Source organism: Tenrec ecaudatus, chromosome 4 (assembly GCF_050624435.1).
Source record: "Tenrec ecaudatus isolate mTenEca1 chromosome 4, mTenEca1.hap1, whole genome shotgun sequence".
Classification (NCBI taxonomy): Eukaryota; Metazoa; Chordata; class Mammalia; order Afrosoricida; family Tenrecidae; genus Tenrec; species Tenrec ecaudatus.
Genome location: NC_134533.1, coordinates 123,990,434 through 124,011,718, shown reverse-complemented (window position 1 = coordinate 124,011,718; position 21,285 = coordinate 123,990,434). Strand labels below are relative to the sequence as shown.

At 44.0% G+C, this 21,285-nt stretch overlaps 1 protein-coding gene across 2 annotated transcripts; it reads left to right on the top strand.

Moving 5' to 3' along the window:
• The first annotated feature begins 1,991 nt into the window (after nucleotides 1–1,991).
• ZNF202 (zinc finger protein 202) lies at nucleotides 1,992–20,032 on the top strand. Of its 2 annotated transcripts, XM_075546741.1 has the most exons (7): nucleotides 1,992–2,094; nucleotides 14,709–15,202; nucleotides 15,896–16,106; nucleotides 16,445–16,521; nucleotides 17,676–17,805; nucleotides 18,315–18,434; nucleotides 18,924–20,032. In XM_075546741.1, exons 2-7 carry the CDS (start codon nucleotides 14,801–14,803, stop codon nucleotides 19,913–19,915), a joined length of 1,932 nt encoding a protein of 643 aa, XP_075402856.1. In that variant the 5' UTR covers nucleotides 1,992–2,094; nucleotides 14,709–14,800; the 3' UTR covers nucleotides 19,916–20,032. The 2 variants fall into 2 exon arrangements, with proteins under 2 accessions (XP_075402856.1, XP_075402858.1); XM_075546743.1 differs by lacking the exon at nucleotides 1,992–2,094 and having other exon boundaries at nucleotides 15,071–15,198.
• Nucleotides 20,033–21,285: the final 1,253 nt, after the last annotated feature.

Genomic DNA, 21,285 nt, shown 5'->3' with positions numbered 1-21,285 from the left:
TGATTTAAAAATTATCAAGGGTTCATAACGGAGGGGGGAACGGGGAGGGAGGGAAAAAATGAGGAGCTGATGCCAGGGGCTTAAATGGAGAGCAAATGTTTTGAGAATGATGAGGGCAATGCATGTACAAATGTGCTTTACACAATTGATGTATGTATAGATTGTGATGAGTTGCATGAGCCCCTAATAAAATGAGTTTTAAAAACTGCTTGATGTGATTTAACTATAGTTTGATATGATATATGTATTAGCCCCCAATAAATAATAAATTAAAATGAGAAGATGTGTTGCATTGGATGAAAAATGGTAATGATTTTTTAAAAGGATCCCTGGTGGAACTGTGGGTTAGGGGCAATCGTTCAATCCCACCAACCACTTCACACGCCTATAAAGGTGTACTGTCTCACAAATGTAAGGTCTGAATTGACTTTACAGCAGGAGTGTGGTTGGAAATACTCTAAATGCTGAGTGTATGTGTTACAACTGCCTGATGTGTCCAGGGACCCTTGGTCTCTCTCGAGAACCAAAGAATGGACTCCCAGAACAAAATATGGCGATCAGAAATCAGAGCTTATTTGGAAAGGAATGAAACGCACCTGACACCGCAGGTGGGAACTTGAGTGGGTTGCAGCTGGGTGAACTGTTTCTAGGGGTTGTAATCAGGTGTGGAGTACTTGGCCTGTTGATCTCCAGGTTGTGAACGGACCAATCCCAGGGCTGATCCTATTTCTCAGGTCCAGTCATAAAAACTGGTCAGGCTCTCCCCCTCGGCTGGATCTTGCCTGACATGAGCAGGGAAGTAAGCATGAAAATTTAGCAAAGAGTGTTGGGTTTCATGGCCTTAGAGTTTAGGATCAGCCTAGGGGTCTGATGCCTGCAGGCTTAAAATGAGATTTTCTCAGGTTGTTGAGATCCCCCTTCCAGATTTCCCAATGTTTCCCGCCACTGCCCTGTTTCCTTCACTCTTCCTGCAGGCTTTCTATCATCAATCTCTCATGTGTTTCTATATGATTTATGCACTTATTATTTTAAAATATTCAATGAGATATAGTAGAAAGTTTTAGCACATAATAAACTTACATGAACTTTTTATTCTCCTCCCTCCACCACAAATGATAAATATCTTGCATTCAAAACATGGCCAATGGAACCCAGCAAAGTGTCATTTGAAAATACAAGATGGAAGACAGGGGAGAGAAGGCACCCAGAAAGCACAAAGCGAAAAGCAAGGCAAAGGCAGAAAAGTCGGCACATCGATAAAAACATGAACAAACGAAACCAGCTACTTTTGAGTCATGAGGGTCCCATGAGAGTCACGGTAGTATTCCTGCCCAGAGGGTTTTCTACGGCTGGTTTTTCTGAAACAGATCACCAGGTCTGTATGCCAGGTCCCTGAGGGGACTCGAATTCCCATTCTTTCCATTAGCAGCCATGTAAGTTAAAGTTGTCTGTTTGCTTGTTGTTGTTGTACCTAGATCTTGAAATCAAGGACGTCAGTCGCAAAGTGAAGAAATGAACTCTTCTAAGAAAAACAAAGTGCAATGAGTACATTTAAACGAAAGTCTTACTGGGCTTCAATTGTGAACTGATCCGTTTATTTGCAATAATTATCATTTAATTCTCTGAGAAGCTGTATTATCACCTTTATTGGACAGCACGGACATGGAGGTTCTGAGAGGTGGAAATAATGGTCTTGCATCTGGCCAATCAAACGTAAAGCTGCTTTTCTTTCTACTATTCTTTAAGGGCCGACCGTGCAAAAGAAACAAAGAAACATGTAAAGGTACACTCACAAGAGAGGGGGGAGGGGCAGGAAAAGAAGGAGTCAGCAGAGTATGTGTGTAAAAGGAAGAGCCCAGTGCTCATTTATTCTCTGCAGAGACCGGATAGATACGAAGAGATTCTTTTTGCACAAAGTGCCAAACCTCCCAGAGCCTAGAAAGGCTCCGGCGCAGTGAGGGGGCGGGGCCAGCGGCCGCTTCCGGTTCCGGCCGTAAATGCCCCACGTGTTCCGACTCGCTGGGCACCGCGCAGCTCGGATCCAGCGGCGCAGCTTCGGCCGGCCGGGGAGAAGCCGCCCAGGCGCTCGGAGCCGTGAGTGCTGGCAGGGCCGGCCCGGGCAGGGCTGGGTTGGGCAGGGGAGGAGGACGAGGTCTGGAGACCCGGCCCCCCGAGAGCCTCCGGGAACCTGCCGTGCTGGGAAAGGCGGCGGCGGCGGCCTTGTAGTGAGAGGCCTGCGGCGTCGTGGTCTCCATGTCTACTGGTAGCGGGAGCCAGAGATTCCGGGGACTGGGCTGCGCTCGAGGCGCCCTCCCCGTCCCAGCCTCCTCCCTCCACCCCCCTGAAGCCTTCCGAGACGCAGTTAACTCGAGCTGCCACTTGCTTCCGCCCCTTCGCCCACAGGGACGAGGGAGGAGTGGTCCAGGCCCCCATATTTCCCGCCGCGCAACATAGATGGCCCCAAACTGCCCATAGATTGCCCGCCTCCCCCACCGAGCACACTTCGTCCAGCCCCGAGTCTGCCCCCGCCAACTCTGTAACGCACTCCCCGCTGCACCGCCCGCGGTTGCCGCCGGTGCCTGTTCCAGCTGACAGCTCCCAGCTTCCCCTCCAGCCAGCGGCTGCTGTCTGCACTGGCACCTCCCCGCCCCTGCTCCCTCAGCCTGTGTTGTCACTGTCTGAATGTCGCCGGTGCCTGCAGCAGGCGGGCGAAGCCCCTGCTTCTGTCTTGACTAGTTATTTTGTTTGCCCGTGGCTACGCTGTGCGTCCTGGTTTTATTTCTCTGGATGTTAGTTGCATAATTAACTTTGTCTGCCTTGGTTTCTGTATCAGGGAGACCCAGCATTTCTTGAGCCATCTTGGTTTTGTGGAGCAGCGTCACATGCAGTCGGTCACTTAAAGGCCAAAGCTTCGAAGTGTTGGGTTTTCTTTGTTGGCAGTCTGCAGGTGACACGCAGGGCAGCCTCACAGAAGCCCCAAGGAATGGTAGTGGAGTCCTTCATGTTCCCAGTCTGTCTTCCGAGCTGCTGCATAGACCATGCAGAAAGCCACTTTCAGAAGGTTGTGGCACAGCCATGGGAGGCTTGTGGTCGGAAGTGTAGGGCAGAGCAGGTAGTTTGTGGCCATTTGCCTTGGATCACTTTTTGTGTCTAGAAGAGAGAAGGCAGTGTATGGACAGAAGGGAGTTCATTCTCCCAGGACCACACGCCTGGGATTCATGGTGCTTCCCCCTTTCTTCTCCAGCTGTGCACACCTTTGCACTTTATATACTGTACTAGGGGGAAAAGTCGTGGCAGGGGCACAACAAGGTTTACTGTAATGTGAGGGGCACTATGTTCACACCAAGTAGGTGATTCAGCCATGCTGTCTAAAGGAAACCATTCATGAGACAGGCAGAAGGGAGTGTGAGAATTATTATTGAATATTAGTATCCAGGAAGGAGCCCTGGTGGCGGAGTGTGTACCAGTGGAGCTGCAATCTACAAGGTGCACCGTTTGAAGCCACCAGCTACGCCTTGGGAGAAAAATGGGACTTTTTACCCCATGAACAGTTACAGTCTCAGAAACTCACAGGGGCAGTTCTACTGTGCCCTATAGGGTCGCTTTGAGTCTGCATTGAGTGGATGTCAGTGAGTTTGAGTTTTGGTGTAGTATCCAGAAAGACATGGCTGGGTTCATCAAAATTTGCTTCCAAGAGCAATAGGTTAAGGGATCTTTTATAGACAGTGCATTGGGAGCCAGGGAGGCATGTCTTCTGAAGCACTCTGCATTCTGAGTTAGGACTCTGCTCCTCAGATTGTTCTCTTTGCTTGGAGGAGTGCATCCAAATGCTAGCTGGAGGTCTCTAGCTGAGTTTCTGCCTTAAAGCAGAGATGGGTTCATCTTGACCATCTGACGGGAAGCAGCGTGGTGAATTCTAACAGAACTGAGATAAGAACAAAGGGGGAGCAGAGTACTGGATGCTTCAGCTAAACCCTGCACGGCCATGTTTTGGTATTGTTAGCTGAGCTCTGCCTTCAGATCAAAATGGACTAATCTTAACTTCTAAATGGAAGGCAGCAAAGGTTTGTCAGTCCATCAGGAATTTTAACAGGATGTCAAGATGGAAACAATAGGAAAGCAAAGTTGAGACACAGTGCAGCATCCCTGGGGCATGGCACCTTATGCAGATGAGGCCAATCACAGGTTTACCACATTGTTTTCTTTCTCTACTCCTTTGTCACAGGCATAAGACAATCCTAGACTCTTTCTGCTTTTATTGCCCTCACGTTAGCAACCCCTTTTGCTTCTGAGTCTATGCTGACTCAGAGTGGCCCTATAGAACAGAGTAGAACTGCCTTGTAGGATTTACAAAGGTAAACCGCCACATCTTTCTTCAGCTAAGCAGCTGACCTTGAACAGAACCATTCCTCCAGTTCATGCACTTGCCCAAATGTTCCTTTCTACCTCAGATAAGCTGAATCAGACCCTGCCGGTGATTCTCTTGTATGTGAGAATGCTGTTAAGATGGAAATCTTGTTAAAAATGTGGGTTCTGAGTATGTACACAACATAAGCACTAGAAAGGTTTGGAGACCTCTGTACTTGCCTGATACTTTGTGGCCTATTCCCAGGGTTTCTCAGAATCTTCCGGTGTTGGTTTTGAGAATTCGTGCTTCAGACAGACTCCTCACTTGAGAAGAACTACCTTTCCTCAAGCCCCTTGCTACTGACCCTGCAGAGCTTTAGGAATCAGTACCTGTAGTTGAGGATTTTTCTGCTGAAACGAGCAATTCAAGGAGACTTCAGAACATTTGTGGGAAAATATAAACTTTGTTTCTCAACCCAAGTTCCATCAAGTCCAATACACTTGTACGGGTGATGGTACCAGCCATTCCTAAAGACCTAAGGCTCTTGAGAAGTTGGCCACATCAATGCAGTTGTTTTTACAATATTGACTCAAGAAAAGTGGATGCCCTTAAAAGATTTTTTTTTAAGATTAGGAAACAAGTCAGAAAAAGGCAAATCAGTACTACAAAGTGGATGCCTAATGATTTATCAACAGAAATGCCCCAAAATTGCCCATTTGATTAGTAGAGACAGTGTTATGGTGGAAAAAGGATTGTGGTAGAACTTTCCTGGGAGTCTTACTGCTAACGCTTTATCTAACTTTTCATAACACTCATAATAAGCAGATGTTAAGCAAAAACAAAACAGAACACTGCTATCAAGTCAATTTTAAGTCAATTACCTCCCCTAGGCAACAAGCAAAATGCTTTGCCCAAAACCAAACTCGCTGCTACTGCGTTGACTTCAATTTACAGTGATCCTATAGGACAGTAGAACTGCCCCTGTGAGTTTCCAAGATTACGAATCTCTACGGGAGGAGAAAGCCTCATCTTTCTCCCACAGAGGGTTTGGTGGTGTCATACTGCTGACCTTGGAGTTAGCACCCCAAAGCACAACCCACTATGCCACCAGAACATGAGCATCCCAAACAACTGTAGCAGGCCTTGCTCCATACTGATTTTGCTTTGACTGGACCACTTCCACCTCTTTGTAGGCATTGCTTTGATTGTGCCTTGTCTTTAGGATCATGCTGGTAAAGTGATGTTTCATTTCCTGTTACATCACTTCCAAGAAATGCTTCAGGATCTTGATTCTACGTTTTCAACATTCCCCAGGAAAGCTCTTCTCTTGCCTACACTTGATGTGGACACCACAGTTTTGGCAACCATCCAGTGGGAAGTTTGCTCTCCTCTAATTTTGCAGTCAGAATTTTGTAAATTGAGTCAATTCTGTGGTTTCAGCTACTGTTTCAACTGTTAATTATTGGTCCTCCTCAATTAGACATGAACTAAATAAATCGTCTATTCGAATTAGAGTAGAGAGTCTGCTGCTGTCCTTATCACCTCAGCATCACCTTATTACTTGTTAAAACAAGTCATTCATTTGTGAAGTACTGATTTCTTTGGGGCATTGTCCCCATAAACTTTGGGGATATTTTTGTTTTTTTAAATCATTTTATTGAGGGCTCCTACAACTCTTATCACAATCCGTACGTCCATCCATTGTGCCAAGCACATTTGTACATTGGTTGCCCTAATCATTCTCAAAACATTTGCTTTCTACTTGAGCCCTTGGTATCAGCTCCACATTTTTTTACCCTCCCTCTCCACTCCCCCCTTCCTCATGAACCCTTGATAATTTATAAATTATTATTATTTTGTCCTGTCCTGTCCAATATCTCCCTTCATCTTCACCCACTTTTCTGTTATCCATCCCCCAGGGAGGAGGTTATATGTAGATCCTTGTAATTGGTTCCCTCTTTCTACCCCACCTTCCCTCCACCCTCCCAATATTGCCACTCTCACCACTGGTCCTAAAGGGATCATCTGTCCTGGATTACCTGTGTTTCCAGTTCCTATCTATACCAGTGTACATCCTCTGCTCTTGTCAGATTTGTAAGGTAGAATTGGGATCATGATAGTGGTGGGGCGTGGGGAGGGGGAAGCATTTAAGAACTTGAGGAAAGTTGTATGTTTCATCATTGATACACTAGACTGGCTCGTTGCCTCTCTAAGACCCTTCTGTAAGGGGATGTCCAGTTGCCTACAGATGGGTTTTGGGTCCCCAATCTGCACTCTCCCTCATTCACAGTGGTAATGATTTTTTGTTCTTTGATGCCTGATACCTGATCCCTTTCACACCTCATGATCGTGATCACACAGGCTGGTGTGCTTCTCCCATGTGGGCTTTGTTGCTTCTGAGCCAGATGGCCGCTTGTTTACCTTCAAGTCTTTAAGACCCCAGAAGGTATATCTTTTGATAGCCAGGCACCATCAGCTTTCTTCACCATGTTTGCGTATGCACCCATTTTTGTCATCAGCAATCATGTCGGGAAGGTGAGCATCATAGAATGCCAGTTTAATAGAACAAAGTGTTCTTGTATTGAGGGAGTCCCATAAACTTTTTATGGAACATTGGTGATTTCACCTTCGTCCAACTAAGCTCATTATAAGTATGATGCTTGTTCTTGCTTCAATGTTAGCTGAATTTATGTTGCTCTGATAGAGACTCTTTTCAAACTGATGGTTTATCCTTCTTAGTGCCTCAAACTAGATGTTCAGACATACTATATAACAAGTTAGTGCAAGTTAACATGGGTATAAGAAAATTGTGAAATCACTGTACTGATTTTTCATGATATTCATTTTCTGTAACTTTAAAAAGACCCCCTTTAAAAAAAATTCATCCTTATATACACTTGAGTGGAATATTTAATCTCTTAGATCTGAGTTCTTTCATTTGTAAAACTAAGGAGGCATGCCCCCCAACGAAAACAAACGCTGAATATGACTTTATCTTCTGACAAATTTAAGATTCCCACTTAAGAAAATTTCCCATGTTTGTCTTAATTCTTTTGATAATAGCTTCCTATTGTGATCATATTCTAGGTTCCACCGTAGACTAGATGTCCTTCCCCCTCCCCTGCCATTTTTGCTCTGAAACCTTTACTCATTCATTGCCATTGAGTCAATACTGACTCAGAGACCCTATAGACAGACCTGCCCCTGTGTGTTTCTGAGACTATAATACTACAGAAATAGAAAGCCTTATCATTTTCCTGCAGAGTGGCTCATGGTTTCAAACTGCCGACCTTGAAGTTAGCAGCCCAACACATAACCCACTACTCCACCTGTGCTCTTTCTGAAGCCTTAGTATTGCTGAAAATTCCCTTTAAGTCAGAGATAGCGCTTATTTCATCTCTCTGCCCAGGGCCCTAGAATAGTGTACAACACATAACTGATGCTTAATTGATATTTGTGGAATGAAAGATAGCCATTGAGTCAGTTTTATTCCATTAATCATGCCAAACAGAACATTTGTAATATTCCCAAGTGAATGAACACTAATGCCAAGTTCCTGTGGCTCTTTCTGTGGATGTTGATTACCAAGAAGACTTTGATGCCCACTGATTTTAGTATTTCGGTGTCTCCAACAGCTACATTTAGGTCATAGAAATAGCTTAGTCAACACCCCTTCATTAAGCACCTTTTCCACCAACAAAGCCCGAGTACTAGACTATAAAGACGAAGATGCCCTCAGAAAGTAATCTTCCGGTGTTACACTGACACTAAACTATGCCCAAAGCAAGAGTGGCACATCATGGGCTTACTCGTACTTTGGATCTTGATTCAGTCTGCAGTGAGTACCTGGAGCACCTTCAGATCCTCTAGTTCAACAGACTCGGTCCATCCTTTATCTCCTCATAAGCAAGGGGGCCTTTGGCAAAGGCAGAAGTCCTCTGGGCATACAGCAGGGCATGTTTGACAGTAGATGTTAATTGTATGTGAGAACACAGCAAATAACTTTGGGTTAATTATTGTTCTCTGTCAGCCATACCTTTGCCTTAGGCCAGACTGCATTTCTCATTTTATATTCTTTTCCATGAACTGAAGGCTCCCGTAACCCACGTGACCGGCAGTGACCGTGTTTATTGTAGCAGAGCACATCTGAGCTTCTGACTGGGAGTTGTTGCCCTCATCAAGATGAGTGGCAGGTGTAATGCCCCGTGGTCCTGTCCCTACCCCCCACCCCCCAGTCCCCCTTCAGATTCTTTTGTGATGTTCTATTTTAAACTGAGGTATATAAATTGTTTTGGCCTAGTAACTGTTTCTGAGTAACATCCCCTCAAGTTTAGATGTTTAGTTTCCTGTTGGAGGTTAACCAATATGATTAAGTTGACCAGAAATTTAATTCTGGCCTCTTAAAATCTATATTTGGCCTCTTACCTTTCTCAACTCTTGACTAAATCCCCCTCATTATCTTAGCTTCATGAATTATGGTTTAAATACTGAGTAAAGAAGTTGTTTAGAACCCTTTGACCGTGTGTTAACCTCATGCTAATGGTTTCCCTCATCCAGATGATGTGTCTATTTTTTGTCTCAAGATTTATTACGTGTTCTTAAATTGAAAAATATGTACTACTAACAAAGAAGGAGCTTTTTATCCTTGTTATACTTAAAACTTTAACACCATCAAAAAGCTGTTTTATTTCTCAAAAATTTGATCCTACTCCCTGCTTATAGATAATTATCCTCTGTTTTTTTTCATTTTAGAGATGAGTTAATGTGATTTATCCAGGTTTACACATCTTTAAAAAGTCGGCAGAACTATCTACTATTCCAACATTGCCTGTTATGCTGGTGGTCCATAACTATAAAAAAGCATTTTAATTGAAAACAAACTTAATTTTGTTCTTTTAAAAACAAGTTTTGTTTTTATTGTTTACATTTATCCTCAGTGACATCCTTATACATACTTTCTGCCCTGATCCTGACACAGTTTTCATTTGAAGATCAATTATCTGCCAATTAAGAGGCAGCCTGTCTTTACTTTTTCTCTGCCCACTAGGTAGATGATGCCTTGTTACAAATCATCGGTTAGGACCTACTAGTTAGGATTTCCCTAACTAGTTGCATTTTATGATTAAGGATCCAATACCTTCCATTGTGATTTTCTCTTGTGAAGGACCTGAGTTATGGCCTTAGAAAGCATGTGAAACCTTGAGATGAGGGACAGAGACACATGGGCTGAAGATTAAATAAAAGCCTTGCATTTTCCACATTTCTTCATCAATCCTGTGAATGTCTAATGAACATACTCATTTGGGGCGTTAATGAATCTAGCTCACAAGGTCTACCCAGTCCTAGGCTTATTAAGCATCTCTGTAAATACGGTTTTAATACCCAACGGGACCAAGTATTGCATTCTTTCTGGCCTTCTTAACGTTCTCCATGCCACGTCCTCTTACTTGGCTTTTGTGTGTCATTGTAGAACCGTTCTTAAGGACAGACACATTGAGAAAAGGAAAGGGCAACTAAGTTGACGGCAGACTTGGGTTACAGCACAATCTACTTTATTTACATTGTAAATAAGGTACCCAAACATGGCCAAGTTCTGCCTCGGATACTGATATTTGTACAGTAAATGGGGGTCCTGGTGGCTCAATCAAGGCAATGACAGAGACGGAGAAAGATGACTTAGAAAGAAGGGGAAATAGACAAGACTTTTTTAGAAAGAGAAAAAAAGAAACTGATATAAAAAAATGCTTTTCTTTCTAGAGTAGGAAGTAAACTTGGTGTGAAGATCGATCCATTCCAGCACATTTATTGTGCCCTTGATTATAGGTGTTGGAAGTTGATGAAAGGTACAGTCCTGCTTTCAAGGATTTTCTCAGAAAAAATAAAGCATGGCTATGTCATGTGGCGGGTGCAACGGTATGGACACACTTCAGCAATTTTATACATATACATACATCAATTGTATAAAGCACATTTGTACATTCTTTGCCCTAATCATTTTTTTTTCTCCTCTTTTCTTTTTTTACATTTTATTAGGGGCTCATACAACTCTTATCATAATCCATACATATACATACATCAATTGTATAAAGCACATCCATACATTCCCTGCCCCAATCATTCTCAAAGCATTTGCTCTCCACTTAAGCCCTTTGCATCAGGTCCTCTTTTTTTTTTTTCCCTCCCTCCCCGCTCCCTCCTCCCTCATGTGCCCTTGGTAATTTATACATTGTTATTTTGTCTTATCTTGCCCTATCCGGAGTCTCCCTTCCCCCCCTTCTCTGCCGTCCATCTCCCAGGGAGGAGGTCACATGCGGATCCTTGTAATCAGTTCCCCCTTTCCAACCCACTCACCCTCCACTCTCCCAGCATCGCCCCTCACACCCCTGGTCCTGAAGGTATCATCCACCCTGGATTCCCTGTGCCTCCAGCCCCCATATGTACCAGTGTACAACTTCAGCAATTTCTAACTGTCTAAGCCAGGGCTTCCAACTGCTTCCTTCTGGACTAACTCCCTTGCTCACTATTTGCATTTTCAACCCAGATATCTGGAATCAGAATCTACATTCTAACAAGATCTCATATTACATCTGTAGGATCCACAGTACTTAGGATGAAAATGCAAATTGTCAGCAAAGGGTTAGTTTGAAGTCTTGGCATATGGGTACAGGGAATGGAATCAGTCAGAAATGTAAGGCAAGAATCCTGAGCTGTCCTAAAGGATAAATAAACTTAAACCTAACAAAGAATAGTGGTGATTCAAAAATAAGTACCGTGTATACTCATGTATAAGCCGAGTTTTTCAGCACATTTTTAAAAAGAACATTTTATTGGGGGCTCGTACAACTCTTATCACAATCCATATATACATCCATTGTGTAAAGCACATTTGTACATTTGTTGCCCTCATCTCTCTCAAAACATTTGCTTTCTACTTGAGCCCTTGGTATCAGCTCCTCATTTTTTTTTCTCAGAAAGGTCGGTTTATTTTATAATAAAATTTGTAGCACAGAGATCCAGGTTAATAGACTGCTGCATCAACAGAATGACTGCTTCATCAGAGACCCTGGAACAGAAGTGAACCTCTAGAGTCCAGGCTAGTTCTCCAGGGCAGGGGGGAGGCATCCTTCGTGGAAGGCGGCCTCACCACAGGGACGGTCTTGTCTTCTGTCGTAAGGCAGCACCCACCATCAACACTCCATTCCAAGAACACTTTCCAGGAAGCCACAACAGCAGTGCCTGCCACTGGAGAAGCAATGCCAACCTTGGTCCCGGGTGGTGGGGAAACTGAATACAAAGATCACAACCACAGGCATGACCCAGAGAGCAGGGCTGGTTGTTTCTCCAATCTAGGGGCGGCCGGCCTACCTTTGCAAAGACAAGGTAGGTGGCTCCCTGACTTGTTATGTGGAAGTGTCCCTTGTGTCCTTTGTCAACTGGAGACACACCCAAAATGGCCACACTCTCACTGTGTACTGCAGTTCCTCATTTTTACCCTCCCTCTCTGTTCCCCCCTCATGAGCCCTTGATAATTTATAAATTATTATTATTTTGGTATCTCTTGCCCTGTCCGACGTCTCCCTTCACCACTTTTCTGTTGTCTGTCCCCCAGGAAGAAGGTTATATGTAGATCCTTGTAATCAGTTCCCCCTTTTTACCCCCACCTTCCCTCCACCCTCCCAGTGTTGCCACTCTCACCACTGGTCCTGAAGGGATCATCTGCCCTGGATTCCCTGTGTTTCCAGTTCCTATCTGTACCAGTGTACATCCTCTGCTCTAGCCGGATTTGTAAGGTAGAATTGGGATCATGATAGTTGGGGGACTGGGTGGAGAGAGGAAGCATTTAAGAACTAGAGGAAAGTTGTGTGTTTACCAGCACAATTTTTATGCAGTTTTTGTGGTAGAATTAGGTGCCTTGGCTGATAGTCGAGTTGGCTTATACTCAAGTGTATATGGTATTTCAAAAACTAAAAAACAGAGCAGTTTTGTATTCTTGTCATGAATGCACATGCATGTGTGGTAGATGAAAGGGTATAAAATGAAAGTCAACCCATTATATTAATATTTAGAGGTTTGTGTTTCACCTACCAGGCAGAGTGATTGAGAACAGGGTTTTTAAATGGGAACGAGAAGGACATCATGTTTGGTAACGTGGAGGGCAGTGAAACAGGAAGCCCCTCAACAAGACGGACTGACACAGTGGCTGCAACATGGGCTCAGCCATAGGCCCGTGTAGTGTTTCGTTTTGTGTAGGGTCACTATGGGTCGCAACTGACTCAGTGGCACCTAATGGAGCCAGATTTGCCACGCAAACTCCTTTGGGTGGTACTATGAACTTGATCATAAAATCTGGAAGCAGGTAAGTCCCATTTGGAAGCAGCTGCTGTAATCCCAATGAGAACTGATGGGGACCTAAACTTTAAATAATGGGAATGAACAGGGGAGCCTGTGAGGAAATAGGAGCACCATGCACTGCTGGATGGGGACAGGAGAGGGAGGGTTCCGTGTTGGAGGGATAGAGGTAGAGGACGGAAAAGTCACTAGTGGGATTAGCAGAGAAAAATGTATGATATAAATCTTGAAAATATATTGGAGATTGATTTGTGAAGATCTTCACATTCCACGTCAAGGATTTATCATTGGTCCAATCAACGCAAAGAAGTTAACAGTTTATAAATACTAAGTGGAATGATTGGACCTATGATTTAGAGAGATAATTATTGCTGGTGTGACAGCTATTAATACATTTACCTCATAGTGATCCTGTAACTCATAGTAATCCTGTAACTCATAGTAATCCTGTAACTCATAGTGATCCTGTAACTCATAGTAATCCTGTAACTCATAGTGATCCTGTAACTCATAGTGATCCTGTAACTCATAGTGATCCTGTAACTCATAGTGATCCTGTAATTCATAGTGATCCTGTAACTCATAGTGATCCTGTAACTCATAGTGATCCTGTAACTCATAGTGATCCTGTAACTCATAGTGATCCTGTAACTCATAGTAATCCTGTAACTCATAGTGATCCTGTAAGTCATAGTGATCCTGTAAGTCATAGTGATCCTGTAAATCATAGTGATCCTGTAACTCATAGTGATCCTGTAACTCATAGTGATCCTGTAACTCATAGTGATCCTGTAACTCATAGTGATCCTGTAACTCATAGTGATCCTGTAACTCATAGTGATCCTGTAACTCATAGTGATCCTGTAAGTCATAGTAATCCTGTAACTCAGAGTGATCCTGTAACTCAGAGTGATCCTGTAAGGTAAATGCTGTTATTCCCTTTATCTTCTAAGTGGAGAGCTGAGACTTATGGGGAGAAGACAAATTTGCCCACAAACCCATGAGAAGCAGCATTCAAACACAGACAGTCTGACTTTAGGACTCGCTCTTAACCTGGCATAGTCATTGCTTCTCCACCTGGGAGACATAGCAAAGCCACATGTGGCAGTTCTAAAGATACCATTGTCCAGTTTGACTGAATCCGAATCTCCAGAAGAAGGATGTGCTGCTGTAATTTGCAAAAGTTCAAAAGGCAGTTTTGGGGCTTACAGTTAAGTACTGTCCGGATCCCAGTTAAGAAACTATGGCTGAAGCTAAAGCAGTCTATGAGAAGGAAGACTAGGGAACTCTTCCAGAGACTTAGGTAAATTGACTTAATGAGCTTGCAGCAATGGAGAACGATCAGCATTCAATCCAAGGACTACAAAGGGTATTTACTTTAGTGATAATACCAGGCAAAACAGGGTTCCATGTGGAGCTGGGGGTAGGTTTGGGAGTTTACGTTTGAACCTTTGGGTGTGCGGGTTTGTGGGTCATCCGATTAAAGATCTCTTCATGAAATGAAAGATGCTTTGTTGGATGTTTGCATGCCAGACGCTGTAAGTGGCTGGGTTTATTTTCATTTTTTCATGTAACCTACCTCTCGAATCTGAGTTCCCACTTCACAACGATACTGTGATTCAGGTCAGAATGTACTCTGTCCTGTGTATTTCACAACCCTCTTGGTCTGTTTTTTCTCAGCTTATATAGGCTAATAATATATGTAAATTGTAGGTGTGCATGTATATAAATATACCATGATCAGATTTCTTAGCAGGTCATTATGAGTGTTTTTCCTCTTAGCTGTTTTCCTTCTAGGTGCCTAGGTTTCATAAGGGAGCCTACCTCGCCCAGGAAAGCGGGCAGTATGCCCTCAGGAATCCCAATCCCAATCAGATATTTTTTACAACAAATAGATGGGAGGAAAAGCATTTACTAGAGGAAGCATATGGATGGAGAGAATATAACTGAGCTCCTGTCTCTGTGTAGAATTGTGTGCTGCTGACACTGTCGTCTTTTCCCTCTGCTCCAGGTCCTTTTGTAAAATCCCCTTGAAGTGCCCAGCCAGAGACCAGAGGTGTGACCGGAGCTCTAGATGGTGTGAAATGAGTTGAGAGCCAGGAAATGGCTACAATCTTAGAACCAGAAGACCAGGACCTTTGGGAAGAAGAGGAGATTCTGATGGTGAAACTGGAAGATGATTTCTCCTGTAGGCCAGAGTCTGTCTTAGAAGGGAATGATCCTATATTTGAGACCTCACACCAGAACTTCCGACGATTTCGCTACCAGGAAGCAGCAAGCCCTCGGGACGCCCTCATTCGACTCCGGGAACTTTGTCATCAGTGGCTGAGGCCAGAGAGACGGACAAAGGAACAGATCCTTGAGCTGCTTGTGCTGGAACAGTTCCTCACTGTCCTGCCGGGAGAATTGCAAAGCTGGGTTCGGGGCCAGCGACCAGAAAGCGGAGAGGAGGCAGTGACATTGGTGGAGGGTTTGCAGAAACAGCCCAGGAGACCAAGGCGGTGGGTGAGGAGGAGGAGTCCTGATCTGTGTGATGTGGCGGGGCTGAATTGCTAGAAAGCTAGATTTGGGTATAGGAGTGATAAGGTCCTTATAAGTTACCCTTTCCATTTAATTGGCTCTGCCTCTGGGTTATTCTTAGGTCTATGCATCCCATGGGACAAGAGTGTGTGTGTGTGTGTGTGTGTGTGTGTGTGAGAGAGAGAGAGAGAGAGAAGAGAGACTTTCTAGGTTTTGAAACCCCTTCCTAGAGCCAATCTGCAAGGCCTCAGCCACATAAGAGTCATGGCTTTGGTTTTCCCTTCTTTGGATATTTAGACCAGGTTGCTAGGGAAAGAATTGGGTGATTTCTCAGGGATTTTCTTGGACCTTCAGGTGCAGATTCTTTTTCCAAGGTAGGAAGCTATGGAAGCAAACAAGAAGCGTTACAGGTGGAAATGGGAGAGTTGGTACTCAGACTCCTGGTTTACTAAGGGGAAGGGTTGAGGGAAGTGAGAAAGTAATGTTCTGTCCCATCTGCATGCCCCTACCTTGTCCTAGTGAAGACAGCCTTCAGCTCTTTGCCTGCTCACTGGAACTAGAGTTCATCATCTGGGTGCTTTCAGGAGTTTTCCTATTGGCAGCTCCTCCGACATATGCCCTGATGACAGCCAGGGCCTTCCCCCAGACTCCATGGTGATTGGATATTGACATTCCCAGGTGACCATCCATGTTCACGACCAGGAAGTCCTGTCAGAGGAGTTGGTACATCTTGGGGCCGAGCTTGAGTCACCAAATGAGGTGCAAGACCCTGTACAGACCTCAACCCCCATGGAAGTCCATGAGGAGACCACACAGATTCCAGATCTGGGGGCACCAGAAGAACAGAGCCCCTGTCCTGAAGAGGAGTTCCAGCCCCTACAGGAGAGAGGTGGGAAACCTCAGCCACAGGACTGGGGTAGGGGAAGGTAGAGAGCTCTTCGCCCAAGGAGGTTGGGTAGATTATAATGATACTAAATCACAGAATCCAAGGTGCTACGAGGAGAGACAGTACCAGTTACAGCCTCTCGTAAACAAGGCCAAGTTTCAGCAGTGATATTCTTGCTTAGTCTCTTGGCTTGCTATTGTTCCAGGTGATGGTGCTTTGGATGACTTGAGCTATCCTCAGACTAGGTTTTTGAATCCCTCAATGGAAGTGAATACCACCTTCCAACTAAAGGTTACAGGGATACCGGCGAGCTGCTGATCTCCGTAATTGTTTCTTCTTAGGTGCTCCGGTGCTCCAGGACGCAGCCCTTCCTGAAGTGAGGAACACTGGAGACTCACTTCTCACTGCTTTATCACAGGTGTGTCCAAGTGTCTCGATAGTCCACAGAGAAGGTGCATGTAGAACCATGGAGCATAAATAACCTGTATACTAGAAAAGTTAGACAGAATGCAAATTTGCATACTCTTTTTAGTTTCGGTTTTCAGTTTGGCAGGTGCCTGGAAAGAGGAGGAAGTACATCATTGAGATACATTGACTCTGTAGCCTCTAAGACTTGATTGGCTATTGGCCTGAGGAACTAACAAAATGGGTTTTCTTTTAGGGACTAACTCCTTGTTTTTAATGCGTACATTTGATGGCCATTTATAAGAATAATACACTCTTCGCAAAAACTGGTTATTTACTGTCTCTCCAGTGGTCTGCATTTACTCAGCTCTGATGTTCAGTGAATAGCCCTGATATGAAGCTCTGTGGCTGAATAGAAAGACATAGTCCCTATTCAGAGACTATCGTCTAGTTCAGGCGTCCTCAAAGTGCGGCCCGCCGAGGACATTGATCCAGCCCGCCTGGTGCATTTGCCCCGTTTATTTTTTTACTTCAAAATAAGATATGTGCAGTGTGCATAGGAATTTGTTCATAGTTTTTTAAAAAAAACTATAGTCCGGCCCTCCAACAGGTCTGAGGGACAGTGAACTGGCCCCCTGTTTAAAAGGTTTGAGGACCCTGGTCTAGTTGAAGAAAAGCCTTTTGTGTTTTTGCCATGTAGCCTATAAATGATAAGAATGATTATTAGATAGTGTCAGTTAAGGAAAACTTCCTGGAAATGTTGAATTTGAAAGAAATGTAGCTATCATGAAAGCAGCAAATAAGGAATATTTTATGCCTTTTAAGGTTATTATATTTTGAACAATGCCCCCAAGAAGAACATAGACCGATTCTTATTAGAGATACTGTGCTTAAATATGGGAGAGAAGGGTAACACGTGGCAATGTAATACTTACTGAGTTGTAGAAAGCAGGGGGTGACAGGCAGCCGAGAGCAGGACCAGTGCAGTAAACGTCGTCAACAGCATCAGAGTGTAAAACACATATACTGAAAGAGCTACATAGCCTGCATGAGAGCTTTCGTTCTCTGGGTGTGTACTTCCTCTCCTTATGACCCTTCCTTCAGGAACAAAATAATTGAGGTTAAAGGAAGCATCTAAATTTTAAATGAAGCCTTGTGTTGTTTCAGGGACTGGTAACATTCAAAGACATGGCTGTATGCTTCTCCCAGGACCAGTGGAGTGATCTAGACCCAGCACAGAAAGAATTCTATGGAGAATATGTCTTGGAAGAAGACTGTGGAATTGTGGTTTCTCTGTGTAAGGAACTTCAGGTGTTTCTGGAGTGTTTTGAGTACAGGTTTTCCCCCATTAGAGAGGCTGAGGGCCATTAGACTGTAGCATGTATGCCTGGGACTCCTCTGTGCTTAGCCCAGTGATAGTGAGAGCTTAGCTGCAGAAGGGGGGTACTTCCAAGCTAAAAGGGAAGAAAGTGGTTGGGCACTTGTAATGAAGTAAAGCTGTCTTAGGATAACTATAGCTTGACCTACAAATGTTTGAGATAAGCAAGCAGGCCTAGGAGTTGGAGGCACTGTACTTAAATATGGGAGAAAGAGGGAACAGTGTAATAATTACCGAGTTACAGGTGAAAATATATAAAAAAGCAAAAGATAGGCAATATTTGGCTAGCAATGCTCAACCTAAAGGGATTAAAAATGTGATACACTGCCTGGCTGTATATTTCCTCTAACAAAACCAGACAGGATCTGCTGCAAACATAGGGACCTGTTGAACCAGTCTTGATGTCCTGTTTTCCCTCTCTTGGGCAGCATTTCCAATCCCCAGGCTAAATGAAATCTCCCAAGTTAGAGAAGAAGAGTATTGGGTCCAAGATATTCAAGAGCCTCAAGAACCTCAAGAGACTGAGATCCTGAGTTTTACCTACACAGGTGAGGCATGGCAAAGGGATCGCACAGACCCTGAGGTGGCAGTTGTTCTACTCAGTGCTCTCCTTGTAGGTCCCCCCTCACTGGTTCGTCTGCTGTCTTGCCTGAAAACCAAATTCTTCTTTTTCCCTCTTCTTCACCCCTCCCATCATTTGAGAGACATGGACTGTGAAATGGTGGGTAGGAAACGCAAACATCTAGAATTGCAGCTCTGCCATCTTACTAAATAATGCACTTAATTCAATGATCTTTGATCACCTCCTTTGTGAAAGAAGAGTGGTACTCCATAATAAGCCTTGCTGACAGCATAAGATAATGTGCAAGAAAGCATCTAGCAGGCTCTCAGTTGAGTCTTTCTTCCCCAACCTCTTCAATTATAAAATAAGGTTTCTGTCTACTCTTGTTTTGCCCTGCCATACACTTTTAAAGCATTCTTCCATTGTGTGCAAGACACAATTACTACCCATGTAACGTTCCCTCTTCTCTCTCCAGGAGAGCAGAGTGAAGATGATGAGTTTCTTGAGCAAGAAGATCTAAGTTTGGAGGATTTTCAAAGGTCTATTTTGGGAGATCAAGAAATTCACCAAACTCCTGATTGGGAAATAGTCTTTGAAGATAATCCAGGTAGACTTAATGAAAGAAGATTTGATACAAATATTTCTCAAGTTAATAGTTTGACAAATCTTCAGGAAACTATACCTCTCCACCCCTTATTAGGGAGACATCATGACTGTACTGTATGTGGGAAAAGCTTCACTTGTAACTCGCACCTGGTTAGACACCTGAGAACTCACACAGGAGAGAAACCCTACAAATGTATGGAGTGTGGGAAAAGTTACACACGGAGCTCGCATCTTGCCAGGCATCAAAAGATTCACAAGATTGGCGTGTCTTACAAACGCCCCCTGAACCGGAAAAATGTGAATGAGGCCTCCTCTGTGATTCAGGTTGAAAGAACTCCATCTATTGAGAAACCCTATAGATGTGATGATTGTGGGAAATACTTCCGCTGGACTTCAGACCTTGTAAGACATCAGAGGACACACACAGGAGAAAAACCATTCTTCTGTACAATTTGCGGCAAAAGCTTCAGTCAAAAATCTGTGCTAACAACACACCAAAGGGTCCACTTGGGAGACAAACCCTACTTATGTACAGAATGTGGAGAGGGTTTCCATGATCACAGGCAGTACCTGGCACACCAGAAAACACATGCTCCTGAGGAACTATTTCTTTGTAGTGAGTGTGGACAATGCTTCAACCACAATGCCACGTTTGCCAAGCATCTGAAAGGGCATGCCTCAGTGAGGCCTTGTCAGTGTGGTGAATGTGGGAAAAGCTTCAGTCGGAGGGACCACCTGGTCAGACACCAGAGAACACACACTGGCGAAAAGCCATTCACGTGCCCTACCTGTGGAAAAAACTTCAGCAGAGGTTATCACTTAATCAGGCATCAAAGAACCCACTCAGAAAAGACTCCTTAACTATATCCTCATGTGAGGAGACCACCAGTGTGTTTACCTGAGAAGCCGCCTTGTTAGCCTGGAAGATCTTTTCTAGAGTGTCTCTTGCCAAGCTAAATAAAACCCCCAGACAAAGTTTCTCAACCTCTTCAGCACTTTGAGGATATAATTTGTCCCAGATACAATCTGAACTGAGGCTTCTCCGTCACTGAGTGTTCCTGTGTCTCCCTTGTGGGCACAGAGTAAGAAAATTAGACTTAAGAGATTGTCGTTACTCTTCCAAAAAATAGGCTGCTACATACCCTAAAGAAGACTTGACAACTTCAAGTTTAAAGTGGCCAAAAGCAACCCCTTAGGTGTGATAAGGGACTATCTTAAGATGTCTGTTCTTGGGGTCATGTTAAAGCACACTGAACTGAGGTCTGGGGCCTGACGACTGCTGCAGAGTCACATGATGACGCTGAACAAATCCCTCCCTGTTTGAGTCACTTGCTCACCATGCACTTTCCTTTGATGCTGTGGGAAACAAGAAAAGTATGATGGGTAAAAATCTCTAGGCTGCTGCTTATGGGCTTTTTCAGGCTACTTTCACCCCTACCGTCAAAAATGGTGCCTGTCCAGCCACTACTAAAAAGGAAGACGTAGGCAGCTCCTTTGTTTCCTTGTGGGTTTTTTTTCTTCCCCTGGTAGATCGTCTTCATGCTTTTAGCCTATTTAATATTCTACCAATGGTTTGGTTTTGTCCCTGGCACTTCTACAAGTAAGCAGTAGCATTCAGGCTCTGAGGGCGTAAGTAAAGCATAATTAAGTCATCATGAAGGCAAATATATCTGTACACATGCACCAGCCCACTCACCTTACCGTTCCCTTCACATGGGTTTTGTATGAATTTGGAGATAGTGTTAGCCTGCACAGGCACTGGAATCATGATTGATTGTGCCACCTAATGTATGTGCCAGAAACTAGAGAAGATAGAGGATAACCCTGTGAAAATTTAAGAAGTCTGTTGCTATTGGCCACGGCTGTTGAGAGTATTCTGACACCCAGTACTTACCTCCGTTCTTTGGTTCCAGGGAACATTCTGAACCTCAGTACCTGGAACCTCACAGTATACCAGGAGTAAAAGGCTTACATGTATTTGTGGTGTTTTCATTTAAGTGATTTCATTTTCATGTAACTTAGAACTAAATAGTAGTATCTCACTATGACCCATGAATCTGTTGTCTGATAGAGGTTACCGTAGAGGTGAAGTTGAATAATTCTCATGAACGTCACCTGTTTGTTGGTGGGCATTGGAAGGAATGAAGAGATTCTACTCCGTAAGTGGAGTGCAGGCTATGGGAGTAAAGCATAAAAGGGGGACTTTGTGTGCCTGGTTGGTTATCTATGCA